Source organism: Indicator indicator, chromosome 26 (assembly GCF_027791375.1).
Source record: "Indicator indicator isolate 239-I01 chromosome 26, UM_Iind_1.1, whole genome shotgun sequence".
NCBI lineage: Eukaryota > Metazoa > Chordata > Aves > Piciformes > Indicatoridae > Indicator > Indicator indicator.
In genome coordinates this window covers 86,980-113,964 of record NC_072035.1, presented here as the reverse complement: position 1 = coordinate 113,964, position 26,985 = coordinate 86,980, and the positions used below count along the sequence as shown (strand labels likewise).

Below are 26,985 nucleotides of genomic sequence, written 5' to 3'. Positions count from 1 at the left end.
ATGCATCCACTTGGACTATGTAATAGCAATGATGAAGAAGACCTCTATGAATATGGCTGGGTAGGAGTGGTGAAGCTGGAACAGCCAGAGCTGGAGCCTAAGCCTTGCCTCACTGTCTTAGGAAAGGTAAGGGAGTAGTCTGGGGTAAATGGTGCTGGTAACTGTTTGTTGGAAGGATTAGTTCCATTCTGAGAAAAAACAGCAAGAAATAAAAGAAGATAAAACTCTCTCTAATTCATGAAATACTCCCATTTTGCCTGTTTTGATACTGGATGCTTCAGGGAGAGGTTATGTCATAACTCAAGTCATTTCTTACACTGGGAGCCCCAAAGCTATACCCAGCACTGCAGCTGGGGTCTTGTGAGAGTTGAGTACAGGGGCAGAACCCCCTCCCTCGACCTGCTGGCCACACTGCTTTTGATGCAGCCCAGGACCTGGTTGGTTTTCTAATGTACGGTAGGTTAAAAAGGAAACGAGAAGACTGCCGTGTTGCTCCTAGGGCTGTGTTTTCATACTGCCATTTATCCTTCTCTGCCTGAAACACCTGTTCCCTGTGTTGTAATGTGGTGGGTTGCAATTTCTCTCCCACATTAACCACACCAGACTGGCTCAGTTCGGAAGCAAATGAAGTGAAACCTTAGAGTCTACAATGGAATGCAATGAATATATACAAAAAATACAATATTTACAGATATGTACAATTGACAGAAACAGCACAAAACCCTCCTGGCCAAAGCCAGGAAAGCTGTCTCTCTGCCTCCTCCTTCCCTGCCTTCCCCAGGCCCCCCTGGCCAAAGGAACAAGAGAGAAGCAGCAGATATTTATGTTAGACTTAGCATTCAAGGTCAGTACGTTATCTCCTTCAGCGAAGAAAGCAAGAAGAGAAACGCAGAAGCACCCTGCTAGACTGCCCAGCAGAAACACACCAGACAGACTGAACTTTGTTTTGAGTACTAAATCTTAAAGGATGCTATCCCTCCAATGGAATTGTTTAGAATAATCATTATTTTTCTTTTTTACACCCAATAGTGATTTATTTACATTCTTATTACATTCTGCTCAAGATCTGTGAAAAATTTTCAAGGCATAGCCCTAAAACCATCACATCTTGTTTCATGCTTGTTCTATAGTTTCTCCTGTCCTGTAGTTTTTTCTGCCCTTCTGCTCAGTCCTCCCAGTGCTCCAGTTAAGTCCTGATTTGGAAGGACTACTCAGACTTCTTGAAATATTGTTGAGTGCAGCATCAGCCATGAGCTTCTTGCAGGTCTGTCAACTGAGCCAGCCTGGTTACCCTCCCAGTGGGAACCACTCTTATGGTGAGTGTCTGAGTCTCTGAAAAGTTCAGTGTCTGTGTGGTTTGGTGCAAATGGCTACAGGAGTATTCAGTCTGCCCTGCACACTGGGTAAGGATCAAGCCTGCTTTAGGGTTTGGCAGCTGTTTGGCTTAAAAGAAAGCATGAAAGGGCAAGGCAAAGGGAGGGAATGGGTCAGAAGATGAGGGGAGAGGTGGAGGGAAGAGGAGAGAGAACAGGGGAGGGATGAAAGGGGAAGAAAAATGGAATGAAAAGGAAAAAGAAAAGGCAATGAAAGGAGAGGGGAAAGAAAAATAAAAATTGCAAGAAAATAAAATGTGGGAGGGGTGGCACTGAACAAGGAAGGGAAATGAAACTTTAGAAAAGGAGGAAGGAATCAAGGACTGCAAGCCTTCCTCATTTGGTTGGATTGATCCTGCCCCCAAGGTGGCTTGTCCTGCACTGTGTGGCCTTCCAAATGCTGTGTTTGCCTTTCTGTGGGGTTGTGGTAAGCTGCTGCTTTTCCAGGTTCCTGGAGGCAGGCCTGCTCTGCTGCAGCATTTAATGCGGGGATAATGTGGATGTGACAAGGTACAGGGCTGAGGCAACCTTTTAGGAACACACTTCAGGAACATCTTGGGCACATGAAGTGGAGCATTGCAGTTTTGCAGGTGTGGCTGTTGTCCAGGTGTTAGGCAGGTGAGATGAGTTGCAAAGCAGCACCTAGGTACATGCACACCTGAGCGGCTGGCATGGGCAGCAGGAAGGCTTGGCTGAGCCTGAATGTTCTGACCTCCAGCACAGGAATTATGCCCCCTTCAGTTCCTCTCTGTTCCCTAATGCTGGAATTGCCTTTGGGATCTTCTAGTACATGCCCTTAGAACTTAATTCCATCAGAAGGCATTCTGTGAAATGCAAGACAGATCTTGTGTGTTGAAACAGACAGAGATGATGCTGTGGGAGGTTTGGGATAGTGTGAAACAGAACGCAGAAGCTGTGTCAAAGCTGCCCATGGAGCTAAATCCCATGACACACAAACCTGCTGCAAAGGTGTAGGGTTTGGTGCTTGTGGTCTTTTTGGATTTGTGGTGGTTTGGTGGTAGCGGTCTCCTTGGATTTGTGGTGTTTCAGTTTTGCAGGGTGTGTTTTGGTTTGGTTTGGTTTGGTTTGAGCAAACCCTGGCCTGTATTTTCAAAAGCTTCACTTCTTTATCCATGTGCTAAATGGGATTGGTAGCTGCAGAGAGTTTGCTGTGCCCATTTTCATACCCGTTTTTTAATTGTTCGTCCTTTTTATTTGGATTTCTGTGGTGCAATGAAAGTGGAAGGGTTTCAAACACATCTCTGCTGTTGGAGTGCCCAGGAAAGCTGGGCCCTGGTGGGCAAAAGGGTGTGTGTGGCAGCTGTGATTTAACATTGCCTTTGATCACAGTGCAGCCCTGTTTGAAGCAGTGCTGCATGCAGGCAAAGCAAAGGCCTGGGTTTTACTGATCTCATGAGCTCCTGAATAGGGCTAGAAGGGGAATGACAGAGGAAGAAGAAAGCTTTGGAAATGAAAAGGAAACCCCGTGAACCCGGCCAGCATTATTGGCTGGATTTGCCTACCAGGGAGCCGTTCACTTTCTGCCAGGCTAATTCTGCTCCAGCTTCTTTCCCCCACGCCTGCAACCCCACCTCCCCCTCTTTCTTCCCTTCTTTCAGACTGTTTTGTTTTTGAGGCATGGCTGTAGTAACTTGGTTCTCAGGCTGGGAACCCACTGAGCTGTTGCCATGGTCACTGGGAAGCTCTTCGTGCCATGTGCTTCAAAGGGAACCTTTCCCCTCCTGGAATTCCTGCCTCCTCTGCATACAGGACAATGAGACTCCTTCTCCTTTGCCTGCCAGCCTATGCTCCAGCAGGGTAACTTTGCTCTGCAGGAAGGGAAGAGCAGAGCTGCCTGCAGTGCCTCTTGCATGCCTGCTTCCACTGTATTGCGATGGCAATACCTGCATCAGACCTGCACATTGCAACATGCAGCCCTTGTTCTCTCCCCACCCCCAGATGTTTTTGGGGTAAATGACATCTGTCAAGACAGTGAAATACCACCCAGCAATGCCATTGGGTTTTATTTCAGTACAGGATGGGTAGTGAGAAAATGCTGGAGATTTGCATAAAAGTAGCTCCTCTTCCCTTTCTGCAGGCTTGAAAGCCCTCAGGGAAGGATTTTGTTCTTGTTTCTCTTCCAGGGACACTCCTCTGTATTAATAGGATGTGTGTATTTGAGGATGTGCATCTGAGTAGAGCATAACAAAGAGAGGAAGTCCCTGCTACTACAGCTTCCTGTTTTCTTCAGATCAAAGGAAGCTGTAATATGAGCAAATCGTAACAGTTCTTTCAGTATCTATTCATTCCCCCCCCCCCCCTTTTTAGTTTATTTACAAAAAGATTACACAGATATTAACTAGAAGAATCTCTTATTTTGCCATGTCATCATTATCTTTATACTGCTTATGTTGGGGCCCCAATGAATCTGCATTAAGTGATCTGATGGTGACTCCTACCCTTTTGTCTAGCAGTTTGGTTCGAATATAAAGCTGCTTACATGGTAGTCAACTGAGAAATCACAGGGCTGCCTTGGTAGTTTAGTTTCTGATTAAGAGTGATCTGCTCTAAGACTCGAGGAACAGCAGGGCCTGTGGAAAGTCCATTGGAATCTTTTTCTTTCTGAGTTACTTAAAGTAATGAAAAAGGAAGGCAGATGGAACAAAATTTCCTTACACTTCGTATTAGCAGCCTCAGTGAGAGTGCAGTTCTGTGGGGCAGTTGGGAGTGCAGTGCCTGTGCAAGCACCCCTGGGCTTCTGAGGAGCAGGTCTGGGTACAGCTTGAATGGTTTCCTGTGGAAATGGATTCAGCTCAGTTGTAGAAATGCATATGGACAACGCTCTTGCATGGCAGACGTATTCACTAATGAAACTGAGCCATGGAGTAGATGAAGATGTACAATTAATGAGGGAGATGCCTAAAACCATTGGTCAATGTGTCTGAAGCTCTGTTTGTTCAGATACATTCAGCTGGTAAGGGCAGCACAGTAGCCCAGCCCCTGCCAGATGCAGCAGAGATGCTGCCTCTTCAGGAACACTTCTTGCATCCACTGAAGCAGTTGATGTGCAACTTGTGGTATCTATGCCACAGTCTGGTGACCTTTGATGGCTTCTGTTTGTCAGCCCAAGTAAACAGCATCTAAAAAGCATTTGGAGTGCATTTCACACCAATAGTCTCAAATTTTACAGCAAAATTTAATTGGTGACTCTGAAGCTGGTGGAGGTTTTTTATTTATTTATTTGTTTGGTTGTTTGACTGTGTGACTACGTTTGTGTAATGCCCAGTGGAGGCAGGAACAAGTAAGAGGAGGAGGGTAAAAGGATCTCCTCTTTCTGATGGCAGTGCTGGCCCTGTCCAACCGCCAGTGGAGAAGAAACTTGATATTGGTTGTTTTGCACTCTCAGACGTTCTGTGTTAAGAGGAAAGTTGTTATGAAGCAGAAGAGAAATTTCTTGGATGAGACTAGTCTCCTTGGGCTGTGGACTACTTCACAGACTTAATCTTGTTTTTTGTTATAAAACAAGGGGACTGATGAACAGCATCATTTGTGTTCTAATCCATGGTGGCATGTGTTCTATCATGAAAAGAGAGTTTGTGATTTGAGGGGGAAATCAGCATCCTGTCTAGTGTTAAGGACTGCCTAAGGACAGTCCCACTCTTAAAGAATCTCCATTAACTCTGCATTTAAACTTTTAGTTTAAATGCAGCCTGTTGTCTTAGCACTGCCTAAAATGAGAGTTAACCCTGAAAAGCAGCAGTCTATATAGTGGTAGTCCTTGCCATGCCTGTGTTTTTCTTACTGTATTTATTCTAAAGAATATATTGAGAAAGAGAAAGAGAGCTCCAATTTCCCTTTTCCTGGAGCACCAAAGAAAGGTTTAAGTGCTGCAATGCCATTCTGATTGCTTCTTGGTATTCGCCACTTTGTTATAATTTAAAACACCCAGGACACCTGAAAGGCTAACATCCATTTTAAACAGCCATGAACATCTTTGCAACATTATATTTTAAGTGATGCTCTTACTTTATCTTTTGATATTTTTATTTCTTACTTCCCCAGTGCTAGCAGTGGAGCATACAGACACACTGATTCCTGGGAGTGTAAACAAACTGCATAGACAAGGTCAGAAAGAGAGGATAATAAATGGTTTTTCAGGAACAACCTGGATTTTCACAATGACAGACAGAAATAGTTGGTCCTTATGGTCTTCCTGATAGGGCCAAGTGTGTATTTTTGAACCCAAAAGGATAAAAATGTCATAAAGCGAATTGCCTTTGCCAGCAGCTCAGCACATTTCTGCCTCCCATCTCGTTGCCCTTGCTTCCTTCCACCGCAGACCAGACAGCAACACCAGGCCTGGCTCAGAGAAGAGATTTGAATGAGTATGACAAAAAGAAGAAATGTTGCATGTAAGAGTGTTTGGATGCAGAGAAGATGGGATGCGGCACGAAGCAGTGGTCTCATCACTGTAGCTGAAGTCTGGAATTTGTGTGACCTTTTCTTACTTCTTTCCTCTTTAAATACTCTCATCTTGTGACTTCTATCTACCTTCATCTCAGCAGTCCTTTGAGAGGATGAGGGAAAGGTTGATCATAGGAGAAAAATTGACAGGCAAGCCAGTTGAAGTGTGGAGAAACAGGAAAGGTTTGTGTTGTGTGTTGGTCATAGAGTGACAGATGTAGAGAGGGAAAGAAAAGAGCTGCATCAAAGTCAGAGGGGAGTGCTCAAAGGAATGGACAAACAAGGACTGAATCAGGTTGTGCAGTTCAGAAGTGGATCTACCAGGGTTTAATTCATGACTGGTGGAGGCCTTTCCATTGGCAGCCAGTGCCAGCAATCTGGTGATGTATTGTTTTACCAACTTCCTCTCTGTGTTTTCTGTGCAGTCACAAAAGGCAATCATGGAGAGAGGCTGTCTCTTGTGTTTCTCTCTCTGGGCACTCCTTAGATTTGCTGCTGTTGGATTAATTACTTTAAATAAATGTCCACTTTTAGAGTTGAGTCCTTAGCAGTCCCTGCCACCATCTTCACTCTTTTCCAGCCAACTGTGGAACACAGCTGCTTCTCCCTTAAGCTAAAGGAGCAGCTGCTGCACAGCACATGTTACCAGAGGCTCTGCTCAGGCAGAACTCCCAGGGAAAGTAATGCATGTCCAGGCTGAGTGAAAATTAAGGAACTTTTTTTTCATGTGTGCCACATACATAATAATACCTGAATGTTTCATGACCTTCCTGATGCTGTGTGCCTTGTGAGCCTCTCAGTCATTAAGAGATATTTTTTCCTTTACACACAGAGTCTGCCTGTTTCTCTGAAAGGAGAAATGCACAGTGGCAGACCTTTGAAGAAGCAGAGAAAGTGAGTGGTCAAGTAAGTGCAGCTATGTTAGGTTACTGAAATGAGCACAAGAGAAGGCTCACAAGCAGAATCAGACAGATGGATCGGGAAGTGAAGAAAATAAGGAGCAGAGATGAAGGCAGGGCCTTCAGAGAGGAGTGACACACCTAATTCTGGTGTGCCAAGAGACAGAAGGCTCTGAAGGAAATCGGAGAAGTGGGGAATGTGGTCAGGGTTGCATCAGAGAGACTTCCAATGTTCAGAGTAAATGATGGGCAGATGCAGTCAGCAGTGGTGGAAAGCAGTGGGTCATAAAAACTTGTGAAGTAGAAATGTTTTGCAAATATTTTCATGAGATTGAAAGAGCAAAACTTACATGAAACACAATTTGTGTTTCATGTCCTAGTCCTTTGAGCTCGTTTGCCAGAAGCTGTTTTTCTGCTCAGAACATTTTATCTTCACAAGGGCCAGGTGGATATTTTCTAGAGGTGGCTATTTGGGTGACTTGATGATTTCGTGTTTGTGCCAACTTATGGAACCAACTCCAAGTGAATCAAGCGATCGCGTTGTGAACTCAAATGAGTCTGCAGTGGCTTTTTGGTCAATGTAGGGAGCACTGACCAAGCCCTTTGTGACTATATGCCATGAAGTGTAGAACTGGACATCTTTGTGGTATGAATTCTCTAGACAGATCAGGTATAAATTACCAACATTTGCATAGCTGTTGCCTTACAATTGCTGAATGCAAAACTCTCACCAAAACTACTGACAATACCGAATGCTGTAGATATTCCAATGCTTTAACGTCTCAGCTGTCAGCCTAGGGGTGTTGTGTTCACTTGGTAAGCCCAGAGATACATCACAGACATGGAATTTTTCAAAATGCTCAAAGAGTTGGGTTTGGATAGGAATAAAGATGGACCTTTGCCTCAAGGATCCCAACAGTGAGCTCTGAAGAGGCAGCAAAGGCAGGGCAGGTGTTTGCGAAGAGCACAGAGGGCACAGGCTCTAGAGTCCGTGAACAGTGTTGAAATGCCAAGAGGGTCCCTTCAGCTGACTGCAAGGGACTAATGAACCAGCCTGGCTGTTTATGGGCTGTGGTTAACCTCTTGCAAGTTAGGATATCCTGTCGCCAGCAATGAGCTGTGACCGCCAGCACCGCAGTGTTAATGACGAGGTAGGGGCTGATGAATGGCTGGGCTCCAGACAGCAGCCTTCACTGGCAAGGAATCAAGTGGCTACAGGGGGAAAAACAGTGATGTCTACAAGGGAAATAATGCAAACTCCAGAACCTATAATTCCCATGTTTAAAAAAAGGGATTGAAAGAAACTGGCTGTAAATTCAAACCAAGGGAAGCTTTTATCTCTGCATGCTGAATAGAAGGTTGTTCTTCAGCAAAACTGGCTGCAAAAGCCAGGCCAGTTAAAACAATATGCAGGCTGCTTGCCTCCAAGTAACCAGAAATTGTTGGCTCAGAGCAGCCTGCTCTGAGGAGCCAACCTGCTGGGAGACGTTATCCAAGCAACGGCCTGAATGTAATTCCTCCTGCTGTGGAATGGCTCTTTGGCAAATGAAGACCCTAATTAGAGATGGAAGGGTTTCTATGTTGTTTTTCTTTAATCCTTACCCTGAGGCCTCTGCAATACAGCCATGTCTCTGCTTGTGTGGAGAGAAGTTTTCAGTTCCCCTTTGTAACAAAAATTCTCTACCTTTTTATTCTCCTTTTCCTCTGTTTTTGTTTTGTTCTTGTGTGTGCTTTGTTTGGTTTGGGTTTTTTGCTTGTTTGTTTGTTTGTGTCAGGGACTTTTAATTTTTTTATTATTATTTTTAAAGACTCAACAAACTAACAACAGGAGACCACCACAGTTTGGGACCTTGAAGCTAATCTGATTCAAACCCAGGGATCCCTGTTTGAAAGCAAGTCCATGTCTTCTTACATGAACCAGCCCATGGGAGGGTGTTAGATAAACTGGAATCCTGGTCCCCCATGCATACTGAACTTACTACCCAAGCTGATTCTTCCGGGGCAGAGTGAGAATCTCCCAGAACCTGCAGTGTTCTGCTGGATTCCACGGGAACTTTACACACCTTTGTTCATTCAGTAAGATTGGGGTCTGTGGCTGGGGGTTCAGTGTGCATTCTGTAGTCTTGGGTGCAGGTGCTCATCCCTGACAGGGAGGACAGAAGGTCTAGGGGGATGTACTGCAGCATTTCAGTATGTGTAGAAGTGAAGATACATTTGCTGCCTGTCAGCTCAGCCTGGTTTGTGTGACCTGTCTGAGCACACTCTCGCAGGCACTCAATGAGCCTGCAGGGAGCACTGAAGTTTCTGTCAGTACTGTGACTTGGATTCGCTGTTCCATCACCTCAGGTGATGACTGTGTTACTCTAACATGTCCCTGATTACTGTAGATATCAACCATATCATCAGTGGGTAGAAGCCAGCTAGGTTGGCTAAGGATGAGGCTAAGCAAGACCTGATGCTAAGCAGAGGACACTGAATTCCTATCAATTTCTTACATTTTAACTTAGGTTTATAGCCCAAACTGGCCTGAATTTAGTCATGCTTGCCTTAGTGTCTTTTCAGCATTTTTGGTGTGCTGTGGTCGTATTTGTACCTTGTCTTGCTTGGAGATAGAGCACAGCAGTATGATAGTGATGAGCACAAAGATCACCAGCCTTTTGAATGACCTTTTGGTTAATTGAGTGTTTATACCTTGGGTAGGCTGCAGTGAATGCCTTGAACCTGTCCTGTGCTCTTTACACAAACTCATATAGGCTGAATCTCTTTCCCTTCTTTCTACAATATTTAAATATTTACTTAAAGCTGTGAGTTTGGAACCATGGCTTAAAACTGTTGTTTTGTTGAGAAGAACTTTCTGCAATCATGTGAGACTTGCTTCTCAGAGGGACTGAACTTCCCCATGGAATTGACTGAGATTGGCTGGAACTCCTGCAGGACTTCACATTCTTGCAGGTTTTGCCATCTCCCATTCTTTCTCACAATTCTTTCTTTTCCCTTTTGATGTTTCTACATGCCAGCTTTGTGATTTGAAGGTAGGACTCTGCTGGAGCAGATGCCTTGGGTATCTGAGTTGGGAGGAGCTCTGGTACATGCCCTTTACACAGCTTGGGTGCTATAGGGCTGGCTTCTTACGGCTGTCTGGGTTGATGGTGCCTTTAATTTACAACTCCCCCAGCACTTCCCCATATCTCCATTGTTAATCACTTCTCTCAGTACTGTGCATGGTCTCAGCACAGCAGCATGGTGCTGTGTCTGTGGTTACTGAATTATTTTAGAGCTAGTTTGCTGTTTCTAGTTCATCCGCTTTCAGTATGCCTTCAATGCAAGGATGAAGTTCAGAATTACCTGGGTCAGCTCCAGTACTGTTTTACAGGCTATGATCCTTCAGTGCATAACTTGTGCAATGATTTCAGCTTGCAGCCCTTGTATTCAGGCAGCAACTCTTCAGAGGAACTCTTGCCCTGAAAAAGCTCCAGGCCTTACAAGATGTAGCAGCATTTCTGTGTGACACCATCAGCTGTCACAAACTGCATCCAGCCACTTCTTGCTGAGGTGCCAGGTCCTCTGTCAATCCGTTACCTTCTTCAAGACCTCAGTCCCCTCCCTGTTGCTCTGCCGCTGCTCACCCTTCTCTTTGTGCCTGCTCCCAGCAGCACGGAGTACTCTGAGGTGGCAGAGGACAGACTGGGGAGAATGGAGTCGCAGGACTCTGAAATGCTCCCCAAGCCCTTTGCACCCAGCAGGCTGGACTGTGTTCAGGATTAAATAAATGTCTTTTTCATGTTGTTTTCAGAACTGATCACAAGTTTCTCCTTAATCCTAGAAAAGAGATACTTTTGGTTTGTTCTTCCTCATTTTGAGAGCCTCTACTACTGAGTGGGGTGTGGATCACACATAATTGATGTGATTACCTACTGCATGAGGTGGTATTTTCCTTAAACTAGAAATATATAGTTTTAAAAGGTTGTTATATTATTATTATAAGTCTATTGGGGTTTATTTGTGTGTGTTATTTTAAAATGTAAAAATACCACTTTGCCATTTTCTGTTGCTGTATTTCTTAAGTGGTACAGCAACTGTTGCCAACCCAGCAAATGCAGTATCTGGAGGGCATGTGTATAAAATGTATCCCAAAGTGCCAGGGAAGTATTCCAGTCAGGAAGGGCTTTGATGCTGGGGTGACTTCCTTGTTGTGATCTGCCTTTGCTTTCAACTAGAAATCTGAAAGACAGTTCCTTTGTCATCCTCTCAGCAAAGGTTTGAGATGGCATCCTGCTTATGAGTGGCTTACCTTGGTTTCTGGAGTTGCTAGGGCGTTGTACATTAACAGGACTGAGGCATCAGCTGGTTAATTAGTAACCTCTGCTGTTTACAGAGTAGAGGATGTCCTTTTCTCCTTCCTCCTCTGCCCTGCAGACCTGGCTCCAGTGGTGGTTCAAGGGGCAAGATATTTCGGTGATTGACTGAGGCTGATAGCAGTGTAGGAGGAAGACTGGGGATGCCAGCATGGTTCAGATGTTGTGTCTGTATTCTCTGTAGCTCTGAGAGAAAAAGAAGGTTTGACACTTGTAAGGAAAATGTGTGTTTGACATAATGGTGTGGGGTCTGTGCAGTGGTGAGCAGGGTGGAGCAGACTGCAGCACTGGAGAGTCTGATGTTCCATGCTTTTTCAAGTACAACTGTGAGTCACTGCTAAAGATGGGTTTGTTCTGCCCATAACATGATGTTTTCTTTTACCCAACTGCAGCAGCTGGTAACTGAATATATGATGGCTAATCAGGTGTCATTAGGAAACACACCTCTTTGCTTACTTGAAGAGATAGTGTTCTAGATGTATGTTCACCATCAGATGAGCAGTAGTACCCACTACAGCTGACATTTGAGCAGCCACTAGGTTCTTAAACATACTGACAGGTTTTACTGAGTTGGTTTGGGGATTTTTTCCTCCTCCTGAATGGGATGTCTCTTTTGTGCCCAGTAGTGAGGAGGAGCATCCAGAGTAGTCCAGTGAAGAGTACTTCCCTTTTTGCTGTAGTAAGTGTAGTGCTGTGAAGCCTGCTGTGCTGTGCTATGGAATCACAGGATGTATCTGTGGGCAGCCAATACTCCTAAAGCATGTTTTTGTCCCTTCAGTCCATTATTTTTATCTAGGCTGTTAAATTAAACAACAAAAAAGGTATTTATAAATAGTAATCTGGCTTTAGCAAAAGCAATTTTCAACAGGAGTTACTGAGTTACTACCCTAATAAATGTGTGATGCATTGCTATGTTGATGTAAATGGCAAAGCTATAAGTGATTAACAAACTTTAATTTCCCCACCTGTGGTTCCAGGTCCCAGTCCTTCTCTCATCTGTAATTTATTCACACTGCAATCTACTAGAGTGCCATGTCCTCACATGTAAATAAAACTGTGTATTTGCCAACTCTGGCAACATAGTAAATGTCATTAGTAAAGGTGTGATTGATCTCTTAAACCACAGCCCTGTTGAGCATCTTTGCTTCTTGTGGTGTTTTCTCCAGCACTGGTGTATTAATTGGACTTAGGCCATACCAGAAAGCACTGAAGGGGATACTTAGTGTACATATCTGCAAGCATGTAAGGGCCTTCGAGATGTCAGCAAGTGGCTGACCTTCTTACTGGTTTGCTCGTTGCTGTCCTACCTGGTTTTAATGAATGAGAGGTAGTAGTGCACCTGTTTAATAATCATCTGGTCCGTCTGATTGAAAGTTTGTCTCATCAAGGAAGTTGTTACTTCCTTACTGTGTTAGTCTGGCCCACAGGAAGGGAGTGCAGAGCTCTTCAAATCTTCCTGCTGTTCTTTGAGGTAGTAACTAAAATTTCCTCAGGCCCCGAGGTGTGAAGAGATACTTTCCTCACACTTCTGTCATATGCATTTTCTCTCATCCACTCTAGGTTGCTGGGTCTAGTAAATTCTTCCACACTTTTATCTGAGACAGTATTTAATAGGCATCTTACTGGTAAGGGTTATCAATGAGTTCCTAACGAGTAGCTGTCTAAAATACACTCAAAAATAACTTTTCATCAGCCTTCTCCATGAGCGACAACAATCTTTGTGAAAATCCTATCAGGACCAACTTAGAGCTAACCTGTATTGTGGTTTATTATGTTTGTATTTACGGACAGAATGGCTTTTGAATCACCAGTACAGGGCTTTCTGAAGATTGTTGTCATTTCCAGTTTTGCTTCTAGTACCAAGGTATGCTTTACTATCCTCCATATGAGTGTTTTTGCACAACTGAGCCTGTGTTTCTACACAGCAGGCAGGCAGTTAGCTGCTGATCTGCAATGCATATAGCTTCCCTGGAGCTCATCTTGGGACCTCGAAACACTAGAGTTGTGATGGTGGCACTTGCAGATGGTGGCACTTGCAGGTGGTGGCCGTTCAGAGGGAACAGGTCTGAGTCTGTTGCTTTGCAGGCTTTTGGAAGAGTGGAGGCTACCGTCATTATGAACAGAGTAATCATTGCTGTTACTTAAAGTGCAGTTACCAATTGCTGTGTTTTGGTTTTTTATTATTCTTTACAAAAAAGGGAGAATACTGCTATGTAGTAATTTATTGAAACCACAGATGACAAATGGTCTCAGAAAGGCACCATCACTGCTTTGTCAGTTGCATGGAACTGAGGAAATGCCCCTTTGGTACTGTGAAGGTAAAGCAGGGACCAGTGCAGCGTTAGGGTTTTTGTTTCCCCCATATCTGCATTTTTTTGATCTAGGTTTTGGCCACTTTGCTTTGAAAAATGGCTCAAGGAAAGCCTTTTAATGCGGGATAGCCATCACGGAAGGGTCACATGCATCATTTCGACCTGTCCGAATTACCGAGTAGGGACAGGGTATTTTCAAAGACGCTTCGGTTTTAATTCTCCTACAGGGTTTTGGGGGCATGAGGAGAGCGGAGGGGCCTTCCGAGAGCCGACCGACTGCGGTGGGCAGTGGGGCCGGCGGCACCAGGGGCGCCTCGGCTGCCATCTGGAGCTGAGCGAAGGAGGCGAATTTCCAGACGAAGAGGTGTCTGCGCCCAAGCTCCGGCCTGCTCGCACTCGTTTGCTCCGCAACAAAGTGCAGTGGTTTTAAAAGCGAGGTCGGGGAGGGGAGGAGGAGGGAGCGGCTGCGGTTCGTTGGCGGCGGCTCCTCTCATCTCTTGCCAGCCAAACCTAGAAGGTCAGGCAGGCTGCCACCAAGCCGCGGAGCCCGGGAGCGCTGGAGCGGGCTCCACGGAGCGCGCCTCCGCGGCACCCAATTTCCCACCTCCCGGCTCTCCTCCGCTGCCGCGGACGGTCTCACCGTGCCCGCGCAGGATTCTTGGAAGCTGGGGGTCGCCTCGTAGCCGGCCTCCTGTGCCGAGGTCCCGTTGTGCGAACGAGTCTCCTGGGCACCCGGAGCCTTGCACAGGGCCCGACTCCTCAGCGGGCGCCGGTGCAAGCACACACGGACCGGCGTAGCCTTCCTTCCCTAGGCCACGGTTCCGCCTTCTCCCCGGCTACCGCCGCACATCCGCGCTCGCGGCGAGGGCGTCATTTCCGGGGCGGGGCCTGCGCCACCCGCGGCGCTGTGCGCTGGGCCGGGGGGGCAGTATCGCTGCTGCGAGCCGTGGGTGAGAGCTGGCGGCTAAGGGCTGCTGGAGCCTGCGTTGGCTTGCGCCTGGCACCAGCTGCGGGTGGCCCTTGGCTGGAGCTGAACTAGCTCAGCAAGTTTGCAGAGGAGGGGAGCTGGCAGGCGGCTCGGCCCATTTGCTATTACGTTCTCCTTTAACTCTTGGTTCTCATCTCTTAACCTCTGATTTTGTAGTGCAAAACAAGGAACGCTAATTACACCTTGGTGGTAATGAGTCGCTGCATGTTATACTGCTGGTTCGGTTTGTTCACAAAATCAAGGTTTTTTTCTTTACCAACCTGCAGAATCTCTGCTCAGATCAAAATGCTTTGCGTATCAACTGACCACCCTGAAAGAAGGACCTGAGCTGCCCACAAGAGTTCAGCAAGCACTGCCTGGCTGTGAAAGGTGCTTCCAGGGAAACCTGGATGGGCATGCACCCACAGGGCTGCTGCAATCCAACACGTGTTAGTAGATCCCTTTAAACTTCTCCCCAACAGCAATTAGTGATTAGCCAGATGTTCAGGACTTCAAAAGAGACAAATACCTGCTGGACTGAGAAAGAGCCTGTTTGGGGGCTGGGTTCCTTCATACGCTGTCAGGTGGGTGTGGTTTATTTAAAATAAAATACATGAGTAGAGCAAAGAAAGTTACCTGTAGGGGTTCAAACTAACTGTCCTGGCCAATATTCTTCTTGAAAAATACTGAGTGGTATTTCGTAACTTAGCACTTTTGTACATTTCTTTCACATCTCCATTTAACTACAGGTTCTGCTAGTCTCTCTGAAGAGCCTGTGTCCTCTTGTTGCTGTCACCTGTGATGGTGACAGCTGTCATCACCTGCAAAAATCGTTGCTGGCATTCTGCATCCAACAAAGGCAGTAGCAGCTGTGAAAAGTCACTGGAAATGTTTGCTCTGTGGAGCCATTGAGCAACATTTAAACAGATGTACAGAGACAGACACAGAAGTACCTTGTCTTACTCTTAAAATGCTGTTTTCTCTATGCCAGAGAATTTTAACATGTTCAGATATCCGCTCTGTGCTGTTGGTAACCACTCCAGGTACTGGGTGGGAAGCTGCACACTCGAATAGGTCTGGTACCACCTCCATCAGAAGTGCTGCATGCAGCAGTCCTGACCTCCAATGGTCAGAAGGAGCAGTGCCCTCCCAGGCACTTGGTGCAGGGCTTATGGTGCACTGGTTTGTCAGGACTGCTAGTGACACTGAAAAGATGTGAAGAACCTGTCCCCCTTTTTTGCCTTTTTTTTCCCTGTGCTGTTGAGTTTGTCTCCCCATCCAAATCACAGGGATGATTGATGTTAATAGCGCTTCCAGGTAATGTGGAGAAAAAGAACACCATTTAATTAAAATTCTTACATTTAGAGGGTCTAAATCACATCTGAATTAATTTAAAAGCTTGTTGAAGGAGGAGTTTGAGATGAAAGGGGCAGAGAGATTGCAGAAGCTATAGCAAGGTTTAATTGAATTCCATGCTGGCCAAGGAACTCTTGTGTTTGTGATTACTCTGTTCTAACTACACAGAAACACAACATGCTGTGTTTGATACTTGGAGATGAGGAGAGGGAGGCATTTTAGAGGTAAGTCATCTTCTGGGGTGGGACTGAGGAGACTCTTTCTTATTGCAGGCAAAACGAGCAGTACAGCGAGGAGCCACAGCGGTCATCTTTGATGTTTCTGAAAACCCAGATGCCATTGATCAGGTATGGAGAAGAAGGGAGCCTGTTTCAATTACAGCCTCTGCCGACTTCTTTTGGAGTTGCTGAAGCAAGACTTGGGGACATACAGGTCTCAGAACACACCTGCCTTAACTCTTGCAGCTGCTGGCCCTGGGGAACATAGTGCTGTGGTTTTCTTGCTCATCTTCTGGCAGGCAGAAAAGTGGACTTGTTGAGAATATGATAGAAAAATTTGGGGAGTTACAGTTTTCTTCCAGCCTGTGCTAGAATCCAGGTCCAGGATTGAGGTTGTGAGAAAGGATGGAGCAAAATTTTGGTGGTCCATTATCTAGTGAAAGAGTTTTCATTTACTCAGCACAAAACATGGAGTGTTTGGCCTTGCCCATCTTGTGATCAGTAGTGCTGTTAGTAGCTACTGTATCTGAGGCTGCAAAACAGTTTTCAAATCTGGTTCTAAGCAGGATGCTTACAAAACTTACAGACATTCCTTTCTTGTTCACAGCTGATGATTTGTGGTCTACGTATTTTCTGGACAAGCAGAGTCTCTTTTTTAGGGGTGTTGGTATAACTTCCTTATTTTCATTTGAAGTGGGTGGGGTAATATCTATGTGAAATGCTTTGACATGGTCCTTCTGAGGCCAATTCTGAGTTACTTCAGTAGGGAGAGCAAATGCAGCACACACAGAAATAATCTGCATCTGGTTTTTTTTAGTCCTGGAAGACAAACTACTGTTGCTGCTGCAGCAGAAACAAGTGAGGCTGAGTGTTTTCAAGTGCAGCCTGATTGTTCTAAGGAAAAAGAGAGATCATCAGTGTGCAATGGATGCCTGGAGAGTTCTGCTCTGCCTATACATCAAGGCTACAGCCTTGATCTTGCAGATGTGCTATGGGATATTTCCCCCCCTTTTATATACAGAACAATTACCTGCATGATGTTGTAATCTTTTTCTGTTTTGTTTTGTTAGGGTTTTTTCCCTCTGTATTACAGCTTCCAGTTACTTTCAGTCACCCTGCTCTGAGCTTGTGAGGCTGAGTTACTGCCTTTTGCTCTCTTCCTTCTAGCAGCAACAACTATCCTTTCTTGATTCTTGATAATAAACTGGGTGCAACTGTCCCAAGTAGGTGGAGAATTAGGCTAGTGGATGATTGACTATTTTGGGGGTAGCAATACAATGGAGGGAGGTTTGTGGCTTGGTGCAGCAGCTGGCCAAGTAGGCTGTTAGAGGACAGAGCAGCAGCCTGTGTAAACACTCAGAAACAGGAGTGGCTGGACTCATGTGGCTCCCTTCTCACATTGCTCTGTCTGGATGCCCGTGTTTCATGCATTGTGATTCTCAGTCAAAGCTTTCAGAACCCTTGACATCAGGGGATGCCAACTAATTTGTCTTTAAAATAAATACCATTTTTGTACTCACAACGGGATTGTGGAAAACAGTGACAGTTGGATAACAAAGGAGGAAAAACTCACATGAGTTAATCTGGAGTATCTTTGCTTCAAGTGAAGTGTCCTAAGACACCGGAGGGAGCTGTCTAGAAAGCTTTCCCAGTATGCTTGTTAGGAAGCAGCAGAGCAACTAAAGAGACTGCTTTGAAAGGCAGGAGAGGAGTGTTAGGAAAGGCCATCCATGCTGCCAGCCACCAGGCAGAAATAGGGAGCAGGCCTGACCAGGAGAGGAATTGTGCTGGCACAGTTCGGTGGCAAAGTCACTACCAGGTGAAAGGGCTTTCCATGCAGGTTTGTGGGCTTCTGTCCCATTCATCTGAGTGGGTTCTGCTGCACACTGAAAATGGAACTTGTTTTTAGAAATGCTCTGTGAAGTCTGATTTGTTTTAGTTTTACTTTTGCATAGTTTGAAGAGGAGTAACAGCACCCAGAGCAAGATGGTAGCAGTGTGCAAAAGCTACTGAGGAATCAGGTGAATTCTTTCTTGGACAAGACATCTTGAGGGAGAGGATGTCTGGGACAGGGATTGGATTTGGCCTTAGGCCAGCAAGCCTTGTAGGCATATAAGATCTCTGGGTTGAATTCAAGTACTTCAGGTCTTCAGTATTTTTTTGCTCTTCCAAAAACCATCTGTCTTAAAAATAGTTTTATCAGTGTTCTCAGCAGTCCAGTCAAATACTAAGAGAATCTGGTTTAAAGTCTCAATGAAATCTGTCACCATCATCTGCACAGATTGAGTACTTTGTAAGCAGGAAAACAGGCCAGTCCATAGGTAATTTCCTACATGTTTTAGACAAATTTTAGGTAGATATCAACAATGTAGATCTGGTATCTGATGTAAATCTGGTATCTGGTGTCATACACTGTTCTCGTTCAATTTACTCACGCTGCTGTCATCTCCTTCCTTTGCCCTGTACCATTTCCATCTGCTTGTCAGCAGACTAGAAGGCAGCTCTAAGGTCTTCCTGGAGCCTTCTCTTCTCCAGGCTGAACAGCCCCAACTCTCCCAGTCTGTCCCTATGGGGAGGTTCTCCAGCCTTCTGATCATTTTCCTGGCCTCCTCTGGACCCTCTCCAACAGCTCCATATCCTTGGACACAGAGTGCTGGAGGCAGTGCTGCAGGTTTAGTCTCATCAGAGCAGAAGGGCAGAATCCCCTCTCTGTGCTGCTGCTCTCCCTGCTTTGGATTCAGCCCACATGCAGCTGCCTGCTGGGCTGCTGGAGACCATTGCTGGCTTGTGGGGAGTTTGTCACCAACCGACACCCCCAAGTCTCTCTCTTCCATTGAGCCATTCTCTTGAGCCTCCATGCTCTTGAGCCTTTCCTTGTCCAGCCTTTCTCAGCTCTGCTGTTCAGAAAGAATCTTTGCTTATCCTTAATCTTAGTTTTGGTCAGTAAAAGCAAAACAAAACCAACCAAAAACCAACAAGCAGCCTAAGTAAAAAGTTTAATTCAGGTTTAGCTGTGGACAACTTAAGCGAAGGTCTATGCCAGAAGAGAGCAGGTGGTGCTTGAATCAATTCCACATTTGTGTTCCTTTTCTCTCCAATGTCCAAAAGAGAGGTAGGTTTCCTGAAATGTGCCTTTTGAGTAGATTTTTGTTGTTGCTGTTCTAGCTGAACCAGGGCTCAGAGGACCCTCTGAAGAGACCAGTGGTGTATGTGAAGGGTGCTGATGCTGTCAAGCTGATGAACATAGTTAACAAGCAGAAGGTGGCACGAGCGAGGATCCAGCATCGTCCTCCACGGGTGAGGCTTTAAGGGCTTTATGTAGGTGCTGCTCTGCTGCTAGTTCATGCAGTGTTTGCCAGCAGCACTGAGTGTGAATGATGGTCCCCATGAGCATTCACACTTGTAAAATTCTGTTGGCCTAAATAAATGGCACTGCACTATGAACAAGCAGCTGCACTTGGTGTAAGTGCAGGATTCACAATGTGGCATCTGCTGTCTTTCATAAGGGCTATTTTGAATATATAAATGACTACAGATGTTATATAGTAAAAGGGTATTTTTTCTTAATTAAATGATTGCATGCTCCTGGAATGTCTGTTTGATAAGGTAACCGGCCCTGTGTTAACTAGTACTTCTCTGTGTTATTCCAAGCATAAGTTAATTGTTTGATAGCTTGTAATATAAAGTAGTTATTCTTAGAGCTTTTTTAAAACACTGTCTACATGTAGTTACAGAAGAGGACCAAAACTAGAGGTCATCCATGTCCCAGTTACCACTTTGGTTTTGTTTTTTCATGGGATTCTACTCTTAAGAAATGTATTTGGAAAGTGCTCCATTTGCTGAAAATGCAGATGTTGGTTTTCAGTTGCTTGCATGTGCAAGCAAGCAAGTAGCTCAGCAAAATGTGTGTTGTTGAGATTCACTCTGTCCAGAACCCCAGGCTCTGTGGGCTGGGTTCAGAGACACTGCGAATCTGGCACCTTGTGCCTGGCATTCTGTGTATTTCATCCATGGACAGTGAGATAGGAAGCCCAGGTGCTGCCTCGTGGCATGCTGGCTGATGAGCAGAACACCAGGGCTTGATTTTGCCTCTGTGGCTGCCTGCATGTGCTGACAGCCACTGAGAAAGCAGGGAAGAGAAAGGAACAGGAGGTGTAGCATGACCTAGGAAAAGAAAAAAATAATGCTTTTGTTTGGATTTTTAGCAGCCCACTGAGTACTTCGACATGGGGATTTTCCTGGCCTTCTTCGTTGTCGTGTCTCTCGTGTGCCTCATTCTTCTGGTCAAGATCAAACTGAAACAGCGGCGCAGTCAGGTAAGAGAGCTACTGGGGTGGGGTAGTCACTGAATGATGAAAGGTAGGGTCTCTTACTTTGGACTAGAACCTGTCTTCTACTTCTGCAAATGCCAGACACTGGCTTAGAACAGCTGTCTTTGTGAAGCGGGTTTTACCCATGGATGTGTGGCTTTGGAAAAATTTGGAAATGTCTTTAAAGATCTGCATTGGTCTGTGCTGTGCGTTTAGTTAAGTCCTGAAATGAAAAGAGTACAGAAGCAGTTCATGTAGCCATTGGGAAGGAAGAGCACTGGTGGTTGTTCAGAGGTTGGTCATCAGTAGCACCAGTGTACTTCTAAGTGCTAGCTCTTGTTGCTGAATTGTGGAGAGAATATCAGGACTGAAAATAAATTGCAGCTCTAGGTGAGGTACTTTGGTGAGACACTTTGGGTTTGTCCTGCCAAGTAAGAACTGGAAAGTAAGTGGAAGCTAATGGATTCTGAAGGTTGTAAACCAAAGATGCGATGCACCACCAGCAGCATTAGAAAGAGAGATGATCAATTCTACAAGTAAAATGCAAACAATCCAGTGCCTTCCTACACTTCAACTATTGATTACATTTGGAGGGAGAGGAAAATGGTACAGCTAATTCCCTAACAGTTCACTTGAATTCCTCTCTCAAGCACTGCTTCTGGAAATGTAGTGATAACAGTGTTACACTGCAGTCAGTACTGCAGCTCAGGAAAGGTTTCTGGCCAAGTCATGCCGATTGCCTTGAGGAGCTGCTGCCTGCTGACCGAGCAGTTGCAGTTCCAGTGTCAGCACTTTCACCCTGTGTTGGTGCATGTGGCATGCGTTCACAGGGTTCTGATCTCAGTCCTAGCTGTTAGCCTTCTCTGCTTGATTTATGAAGTGGTGCCTAGTCAGGGCCTGCCATGAGTTGGGAAGAAATGTTAATTTCATACAGTGGTGTTTCTGGGCTACTATGCTGTAGTCCCTTATGCAGCAGTGTTGCCTTTTTTGTTTTGTTTGTGGTTTTGTTTTGTTTGTTTATTGGTTTTGTTTCTTCTATTATAGAATTCCATGAACAGGCTTGCAGTGCAAGCACTGGAAAAAATGGAGACCAGGAAGTTTAAGTCCAAAAGTAAGGGACACCGGGAAGGTAGCTGTGGAGCACTGGACACACTCAGTAGCAGCTCTACCTCTGACTGTGCCATCTGCTTGGAGAAGTACATTGATGGGGAGGTAAACAATGAATGATTTCTTCCAGCTGGGCTGAGCATGTAGCTGATTTATTTCAGCACTCTGTTATGGTGCTGGCTGTTTGGTACATGGTGTGCTGAGGTGGTGCTGCTTGCCGTGGTTGCACTGAGTAACCAGCTCAGCCTCAGCTTCATTCTACATCTCCCAAAGAAATCTCAAGGGCTTTTCCCCACACTACAAAGTAGGAGGTGAGGGCACTCACTCTGCATGTTGCTACCTCCATCAGGTGGCTTTTGTGAGAAAGAACTCATAAGGAAGTCAGACTTACTCTGGCCTTCAGTTCTCAGTATTTCTAACAAATTGTCTGCTAAGATGATTGTGCCTTCAAGATCCATTTGGTGTATGGGGTGCATCTGATGTTTTGCTTCTCAAGGCTTTATGGCACCTGGTCTTTAAAAAGCCAGGGTCACAGGATTGCTGGGAAGCCAGAGGATGAGATGCCAAAAGGCTCAGAAACAGTTTTTTGACTCCTCAGTTGCCATCACTGTGTTGATGTTGGTGCTTGCCTTCTATGACACAGTTCTGCCAGAGAAAGCAATGAAAGGATGAAATAGAAAATGGGCTCCTTACAACAGAGGCAGTCATTAATCACAGCTTTAAAACTTCCATATAACAATTATTGGAGGACATTTGTTTTTAAATTCTTCATAAAAGGTTCATCATTTTAAAGGAAATAGAAGGTACGAGCTGCAGTATGAGTACTACAAGCTACAAACAGAAAGTTAATTAAGTTAGCTGATGGGAAATTATTCAGAGTAGCAAGGATGAAGGCAGAAAAGAACTTCAGAAGGGCTGTATGAAACTGACTGGAATGGAAATCCATGCATGAACTTCATCATGAAGTGATATATGGAGAAGAGCTTCACATGTATTAGTGATGGGTTGTGAGGTGAGCATTACTGTTTAGAAGCGAGATCTTGAAGCTGTTTTAGATAGCTTTGTGAAGGCAGATCAATGGTTTGTGGCTGTCAAAAAAGCAAACTGGATACTAGGAATGAGGTGAGGAAGTCTGGAGAACTGAGCAGAATACATCTTTACATCACTGTGTAAGTTCAGTCATGCTCTCTCTGAAGTGCTGTGAGAGCACACTGCTGATCTCATTTCTCCAAAGACACCTTGGAAATTAAGGTGCTCTACAAAAGGGCAGTCACAAAGTTTGTAACAGCTTTTGTATAGAAAATTGGACTGCCTGGACTCTGACTATTTAGTCCTAGAGTGCCTGGGGCCAAGGGAGTTCAAGGCCATGAATGGAAAGCAGGAACAGGAATCCAATGTTTGTGTTTTTGCAGTACAAGATGGGGCACAATTAAATGAAACTGCTGGGACCCAGTCTGAATCAACACATAATGTTTCTCCCCCAGCACTGTGGAGCTGCTTGCCAGAGCATGTTGCAGACTCAAAAGCCTGGGCTCATAACAAGACCTGAGCAGTACTTGGAAGAAGATCTCTTGTGCCTGTCATCTGGTGCACATCCCGCAGGCCAACAGATAGTAGCTGAATGATGAGAGTTCTGGGCAAGGGAAGAAGTGTCATATGTGTTGTGCTGGTTTGCTTTGCCATGAGTGTTTTCCCTTGTCAGTAGCTGTAGGCAAGATGCATCATTAAATTAGTTCTTCTGATTTTATGTTTTAAAGAGAGTCATTTAATAACCGGAGAGCTCTAGTGGTGAGGCTTCTTCAAGGTGTAGATCGTCGAGACACAGAGCAAAGAGTGTCCTACAGAGATGCAGTGAATCTGCACAGATCTGTAACGTGCCTGCAGACTCCTTGTGGCAGCTGGCCACAGCTGCCTTGGCTGGGTTGAAACCAAGGGCATTTTTTGCTTTCTTGTCACTTTGAGATTAGGAATTAATTGGTTTAGTTCTAGGCTGAAAAGCCAGGGAGCTTAATCCAAATGAATTCTCTTGGAAGCAGAGCTGTGTCATGTCCCTTTGCCTGTTGCTGCAGGAGCTGCGAGTCATTCCCTGCACTCACCGGTTCCACAAGCGGTGCGTGGACCCCTGGCTGCTGCAGCACCACACCTGCCCCCACTGCCGCCACAACATCATCGGTGAGTGCTGCTGCCTGGCTGGGGCCAAGCAGCTCACAGGGTGGAGCAGGAGCTGCACTCAGTGGTAGATCTGCACAGAGCTTGTGGTCTGTGCTGCCACACGAGCCAAGCATCAAGGCTGGGAGCGGTCCCCAGCAGGACAGGTCTCGTTTCTGGCTTTCCCTGGCTCTGGGCACCATGCCCAGCGTGCGGCAGCGTGCACCAGCTCCTGAGGGCAAGGAGGGCAGCCAGGGCTGTGAAATGGGTGGATTTTCTCTTGGTAATAATGAAGAAAAAAGATTTACTCATTTTTTTACCATTATTTTCCTGTAGTGTTACTTGGAACGTGATCTCCCTTACTTGCTCTCTGCCTCTTTCATTTCTTCCATCTTGAAAAAGTGTTCTAATACACATTGACATAAAACAGTGTGCCATGAAAACTTGAGCAGTGACTGACTGCTTTTGACCTGCAAGATCAGAATTACAGAATAGGTCTGCTTGGAAGAGACCTCCAAGCTCATCCAGTCCAACCCTTGACACATCACTGAAGGGTCGACACTAAACCATGTCCCTAAGCACCAGCTCCACATGGGACTTGAACCCCTTCAGGGATGGTGACTGCAGCACTGCCCTGGGCAGCCTGTTCCAATGTCTGAGAACCCTTCCAGTGCAGAAGTACTTCCTGAGATCAAGCCTGAGCCTCCCCTGGCACAGCTTGTGTCCATTTCCTCTGGGCCTGTCACTGGGAGACAGCACTAAGAGGAAAGAAAGAAATAATATTTAGGCAGGAGGCTTTGCATACGTGAGAACAGTAACTGAAATTGCTTTGCTTCCTTTCCTTTTTAAGCAAATTCAACTGTTTCAAAGGCTTCCAGGCAGATGCTTTTAAATGTCTTTCTCAGTTTTGGTTTTATTCCCTCTGTAAAAACTGGGTGCTTGTTTTCAAACCCTGAGTATGTGTCATGTAATGAAATTCAGAATCAAACATCCGTCTTCCTTGCATACAATAGATTTGCTTTTCATTCCCTCTGCTCTTCCACTCTTCTCTCCTTCAGAACAGAAGAAGGGAAATGCAGGCCCAGTCTGTCTGGAGGCCATCAACCCAGGACGCAGCCGGCAGCAGAGGGTGATTCTGCCTGTCCATTACCCAGGCCGAGTGCACCGAGCAGGGCAGATCACAGCGTATCCTACCCGGACGAGCATGGACCCCCATGGGAACCCCATCACAGTGCTCACAGTGGAGCGCCATGGGGAGCAGAGCCTCTACCAAGCCCCCTCCTCAGCATACATCCGAAGCTATCAGCCCATCCACTTGGACCACGCTCTGAATGCACACCACTGCAGCCTGGAGCACAGGGCCTACTCTCCAGCTCACAGCTTCCGAAGACCCAAGTTTGGTGGGCGCAGCTTTTCCAAGGCAGCCTGCTTTTCCCAGTACGAGACCATGTATCAGCACTACTACTTCCAAGGCCTTAGTTACCCTGAGCAAGATGGACAGCTCCCAGCTGGCATTTCCTCAAAGGGTCCCTCCCGTGCCTTTCAGCCTGGCAGCAGCATGCTTTTCCCTCCGGTGGTACATGTGGTGCCCTCGTCCCGCTTGGAGAGTGGCAGTGCCTCCAGTTTCAGCTGCTATCATGGTCATCGTTCTGTGTGCAGTGGGTATTTGGCTGACTGCCCTGGCAGTGACAGCAGCAGCAGCAGTTCTGGTCAGTGCCACTGCTCCTCCAGTGATTCCATGGTTGACTGCACCGAGGTCAGCAACCAGGGTGTCTATGGGAGCTGCTCCACCTTCCGCAGCTCCCTGAGCAGTGACTATGATCCCTATGTTTACCGCAGCAGGAGCCCCTGCCGGGCGGCTGAGGTCAATGGTGCCAACAGGCCTGCAATTGTTCTCCTGGAGGGCCCTCACCAGGACGAGCTTCCGGCTCATGGCCACAGCCTGGTGGGTGCTGACTGCCGGCCTGTGCCAGCTTCTTCCTCAGGGGACCAACTGTCTAATTGCAGCATGGATATGAACTATAGCAGCAATTCCTCTCTAGAGCACAGGGATCCAAATGGCACTACCTCAGAGGGCGGATACGAGGCCGCTCCTGGTGCTGCTTTGGATGTTAAAAGGAACTGGAAGAGCCCCGAGAGAGCAGGGCTGCTCGTGGGGCAGGCATGCACCTGCTGCTTTGAGCTGCAGCACTCCACCCTGGAGCCCAGAAGTGGGGCAGCTGACTGCGGTGCACTCTTCCTTAGCCCCCCCCTCTGGGGGACGTGTGGCCCAGGCATGGAATCACAGGCAGGGAACACCTCAGGCTTGTACAGTATTAACTCAGACCACTTGCATAGGACAGATGGGGTGAAATATGAGGGGCTGCCCTGCTGCTTCTATGAAGAGAAGCAGGTAGCCTGCAGCAGCAGCAGTGGCAGTGGAGGCGGTGGCTGCTATACAGAAGACTATGCAGTGAATGTGCAGTACACGCTCCCCGAGGAGGCCTTGCCTGGCTGCTGCAAGGGGGGGTGTGAGCTGGGCCAGCGCATCCCCATCATACCTGAAGACAGAGACTGTGAGCTGATCCTACCCACAGAGTGCCAAGGGGCCCACACAGAAGTCTGCAGTTCCTGGGATGGGACACCTGAGCTAGACGCTTACCTGCACTGCCAAGGTCTAGGAGAGGCACAGGACAAGAGGGAAGTGTGCTATGAGGCAGCCTCCTTCCTGCAGCAGAGCTACTCTCTGGAGGAGGAAGCTGGAATGCTCTTTCCCAGTCCCACTCTGGGTTCCCAGAAGCTGAGGACAACCACAAAGGCCACAGGTAACGTGTGTGGGGGTTTGATTGCTTGTTAGCTTTCTGTCCTAGTGCATGAAATGCTGCTGACTTCCTAGGTACTGCAGTCACAAAGGTGGCTGCTGCCTGTGCGTAAGAGCAGGTTATTGACTAATCCTTCCCCCAAAAGCGTTCTCTTGTTCCCTGGGCTCATTGCTCATAACCAGAGGAACAGAAAATGACCATTTACTGTCCTACCCTATTCAGGACTTGCTTTCGTACTCATCTTATTGCAGGGAGGCGAAAATTGACTGCTAGTACCAGAGCCCCATTAGAGCTCCCACAGCCCAAAACCTCTCCTGCAGGTTGAAAAAGTCCTAGTCCCTCAGCCAGCTAAGGCATCTTGACTCTGCAGAACTTACTTCGGTCAGTCATTGTTTTGTTCTGGGGGCCCCAAAACTGGGTGGAATCTTCTAGATGTAATGTTCCTTAGCTTTCCTTATCCTACAGGTGCTGGATCTTACCCCTTGGAGAGAGGCCAAATCAGCGACTAGACCTGTCCAGATGATCCCAGATGGAGAAACAGAGCTTAGCAGAGACTCCAGATTCTCGTGGACTTATTTTTTTTAAGCTTTCACAAACACACAAAAGTGGTAATGTGGAGAAGTCCCTCCCCCACTTCCTCTCCCTGTGTCCACATCAGCTTGGTTGTCTTTGTTC

General features: G+C 46.4%; 1 protein-coding gene across 1 annotated transcript; it reads left to right on the top strand.

Moving 5' to 3' along the window:
- On the top strand, positions 1–26,819 carry ZNRF3 (zinc and ring finger 3). Its single transcript, XM_054392781.1, has 8 exons — positions 1–126; positions 15,999–16,073; positions 19,110–19,241; positions 20,150–20,260; positions 21,299–21,466; positions 23,431–23,533; positions 24,568–26,313; positions 26,776–26,819. Exons 1-8 carry the CDS (start codon positions 1–3, stop codon positions 26,817–26,819), a joined length of 2,505 nt encoding a protein of 834 aa, XP_054248756.1.
- Positions 26,820–26,985: the final 166 nt, after the last annotated feature.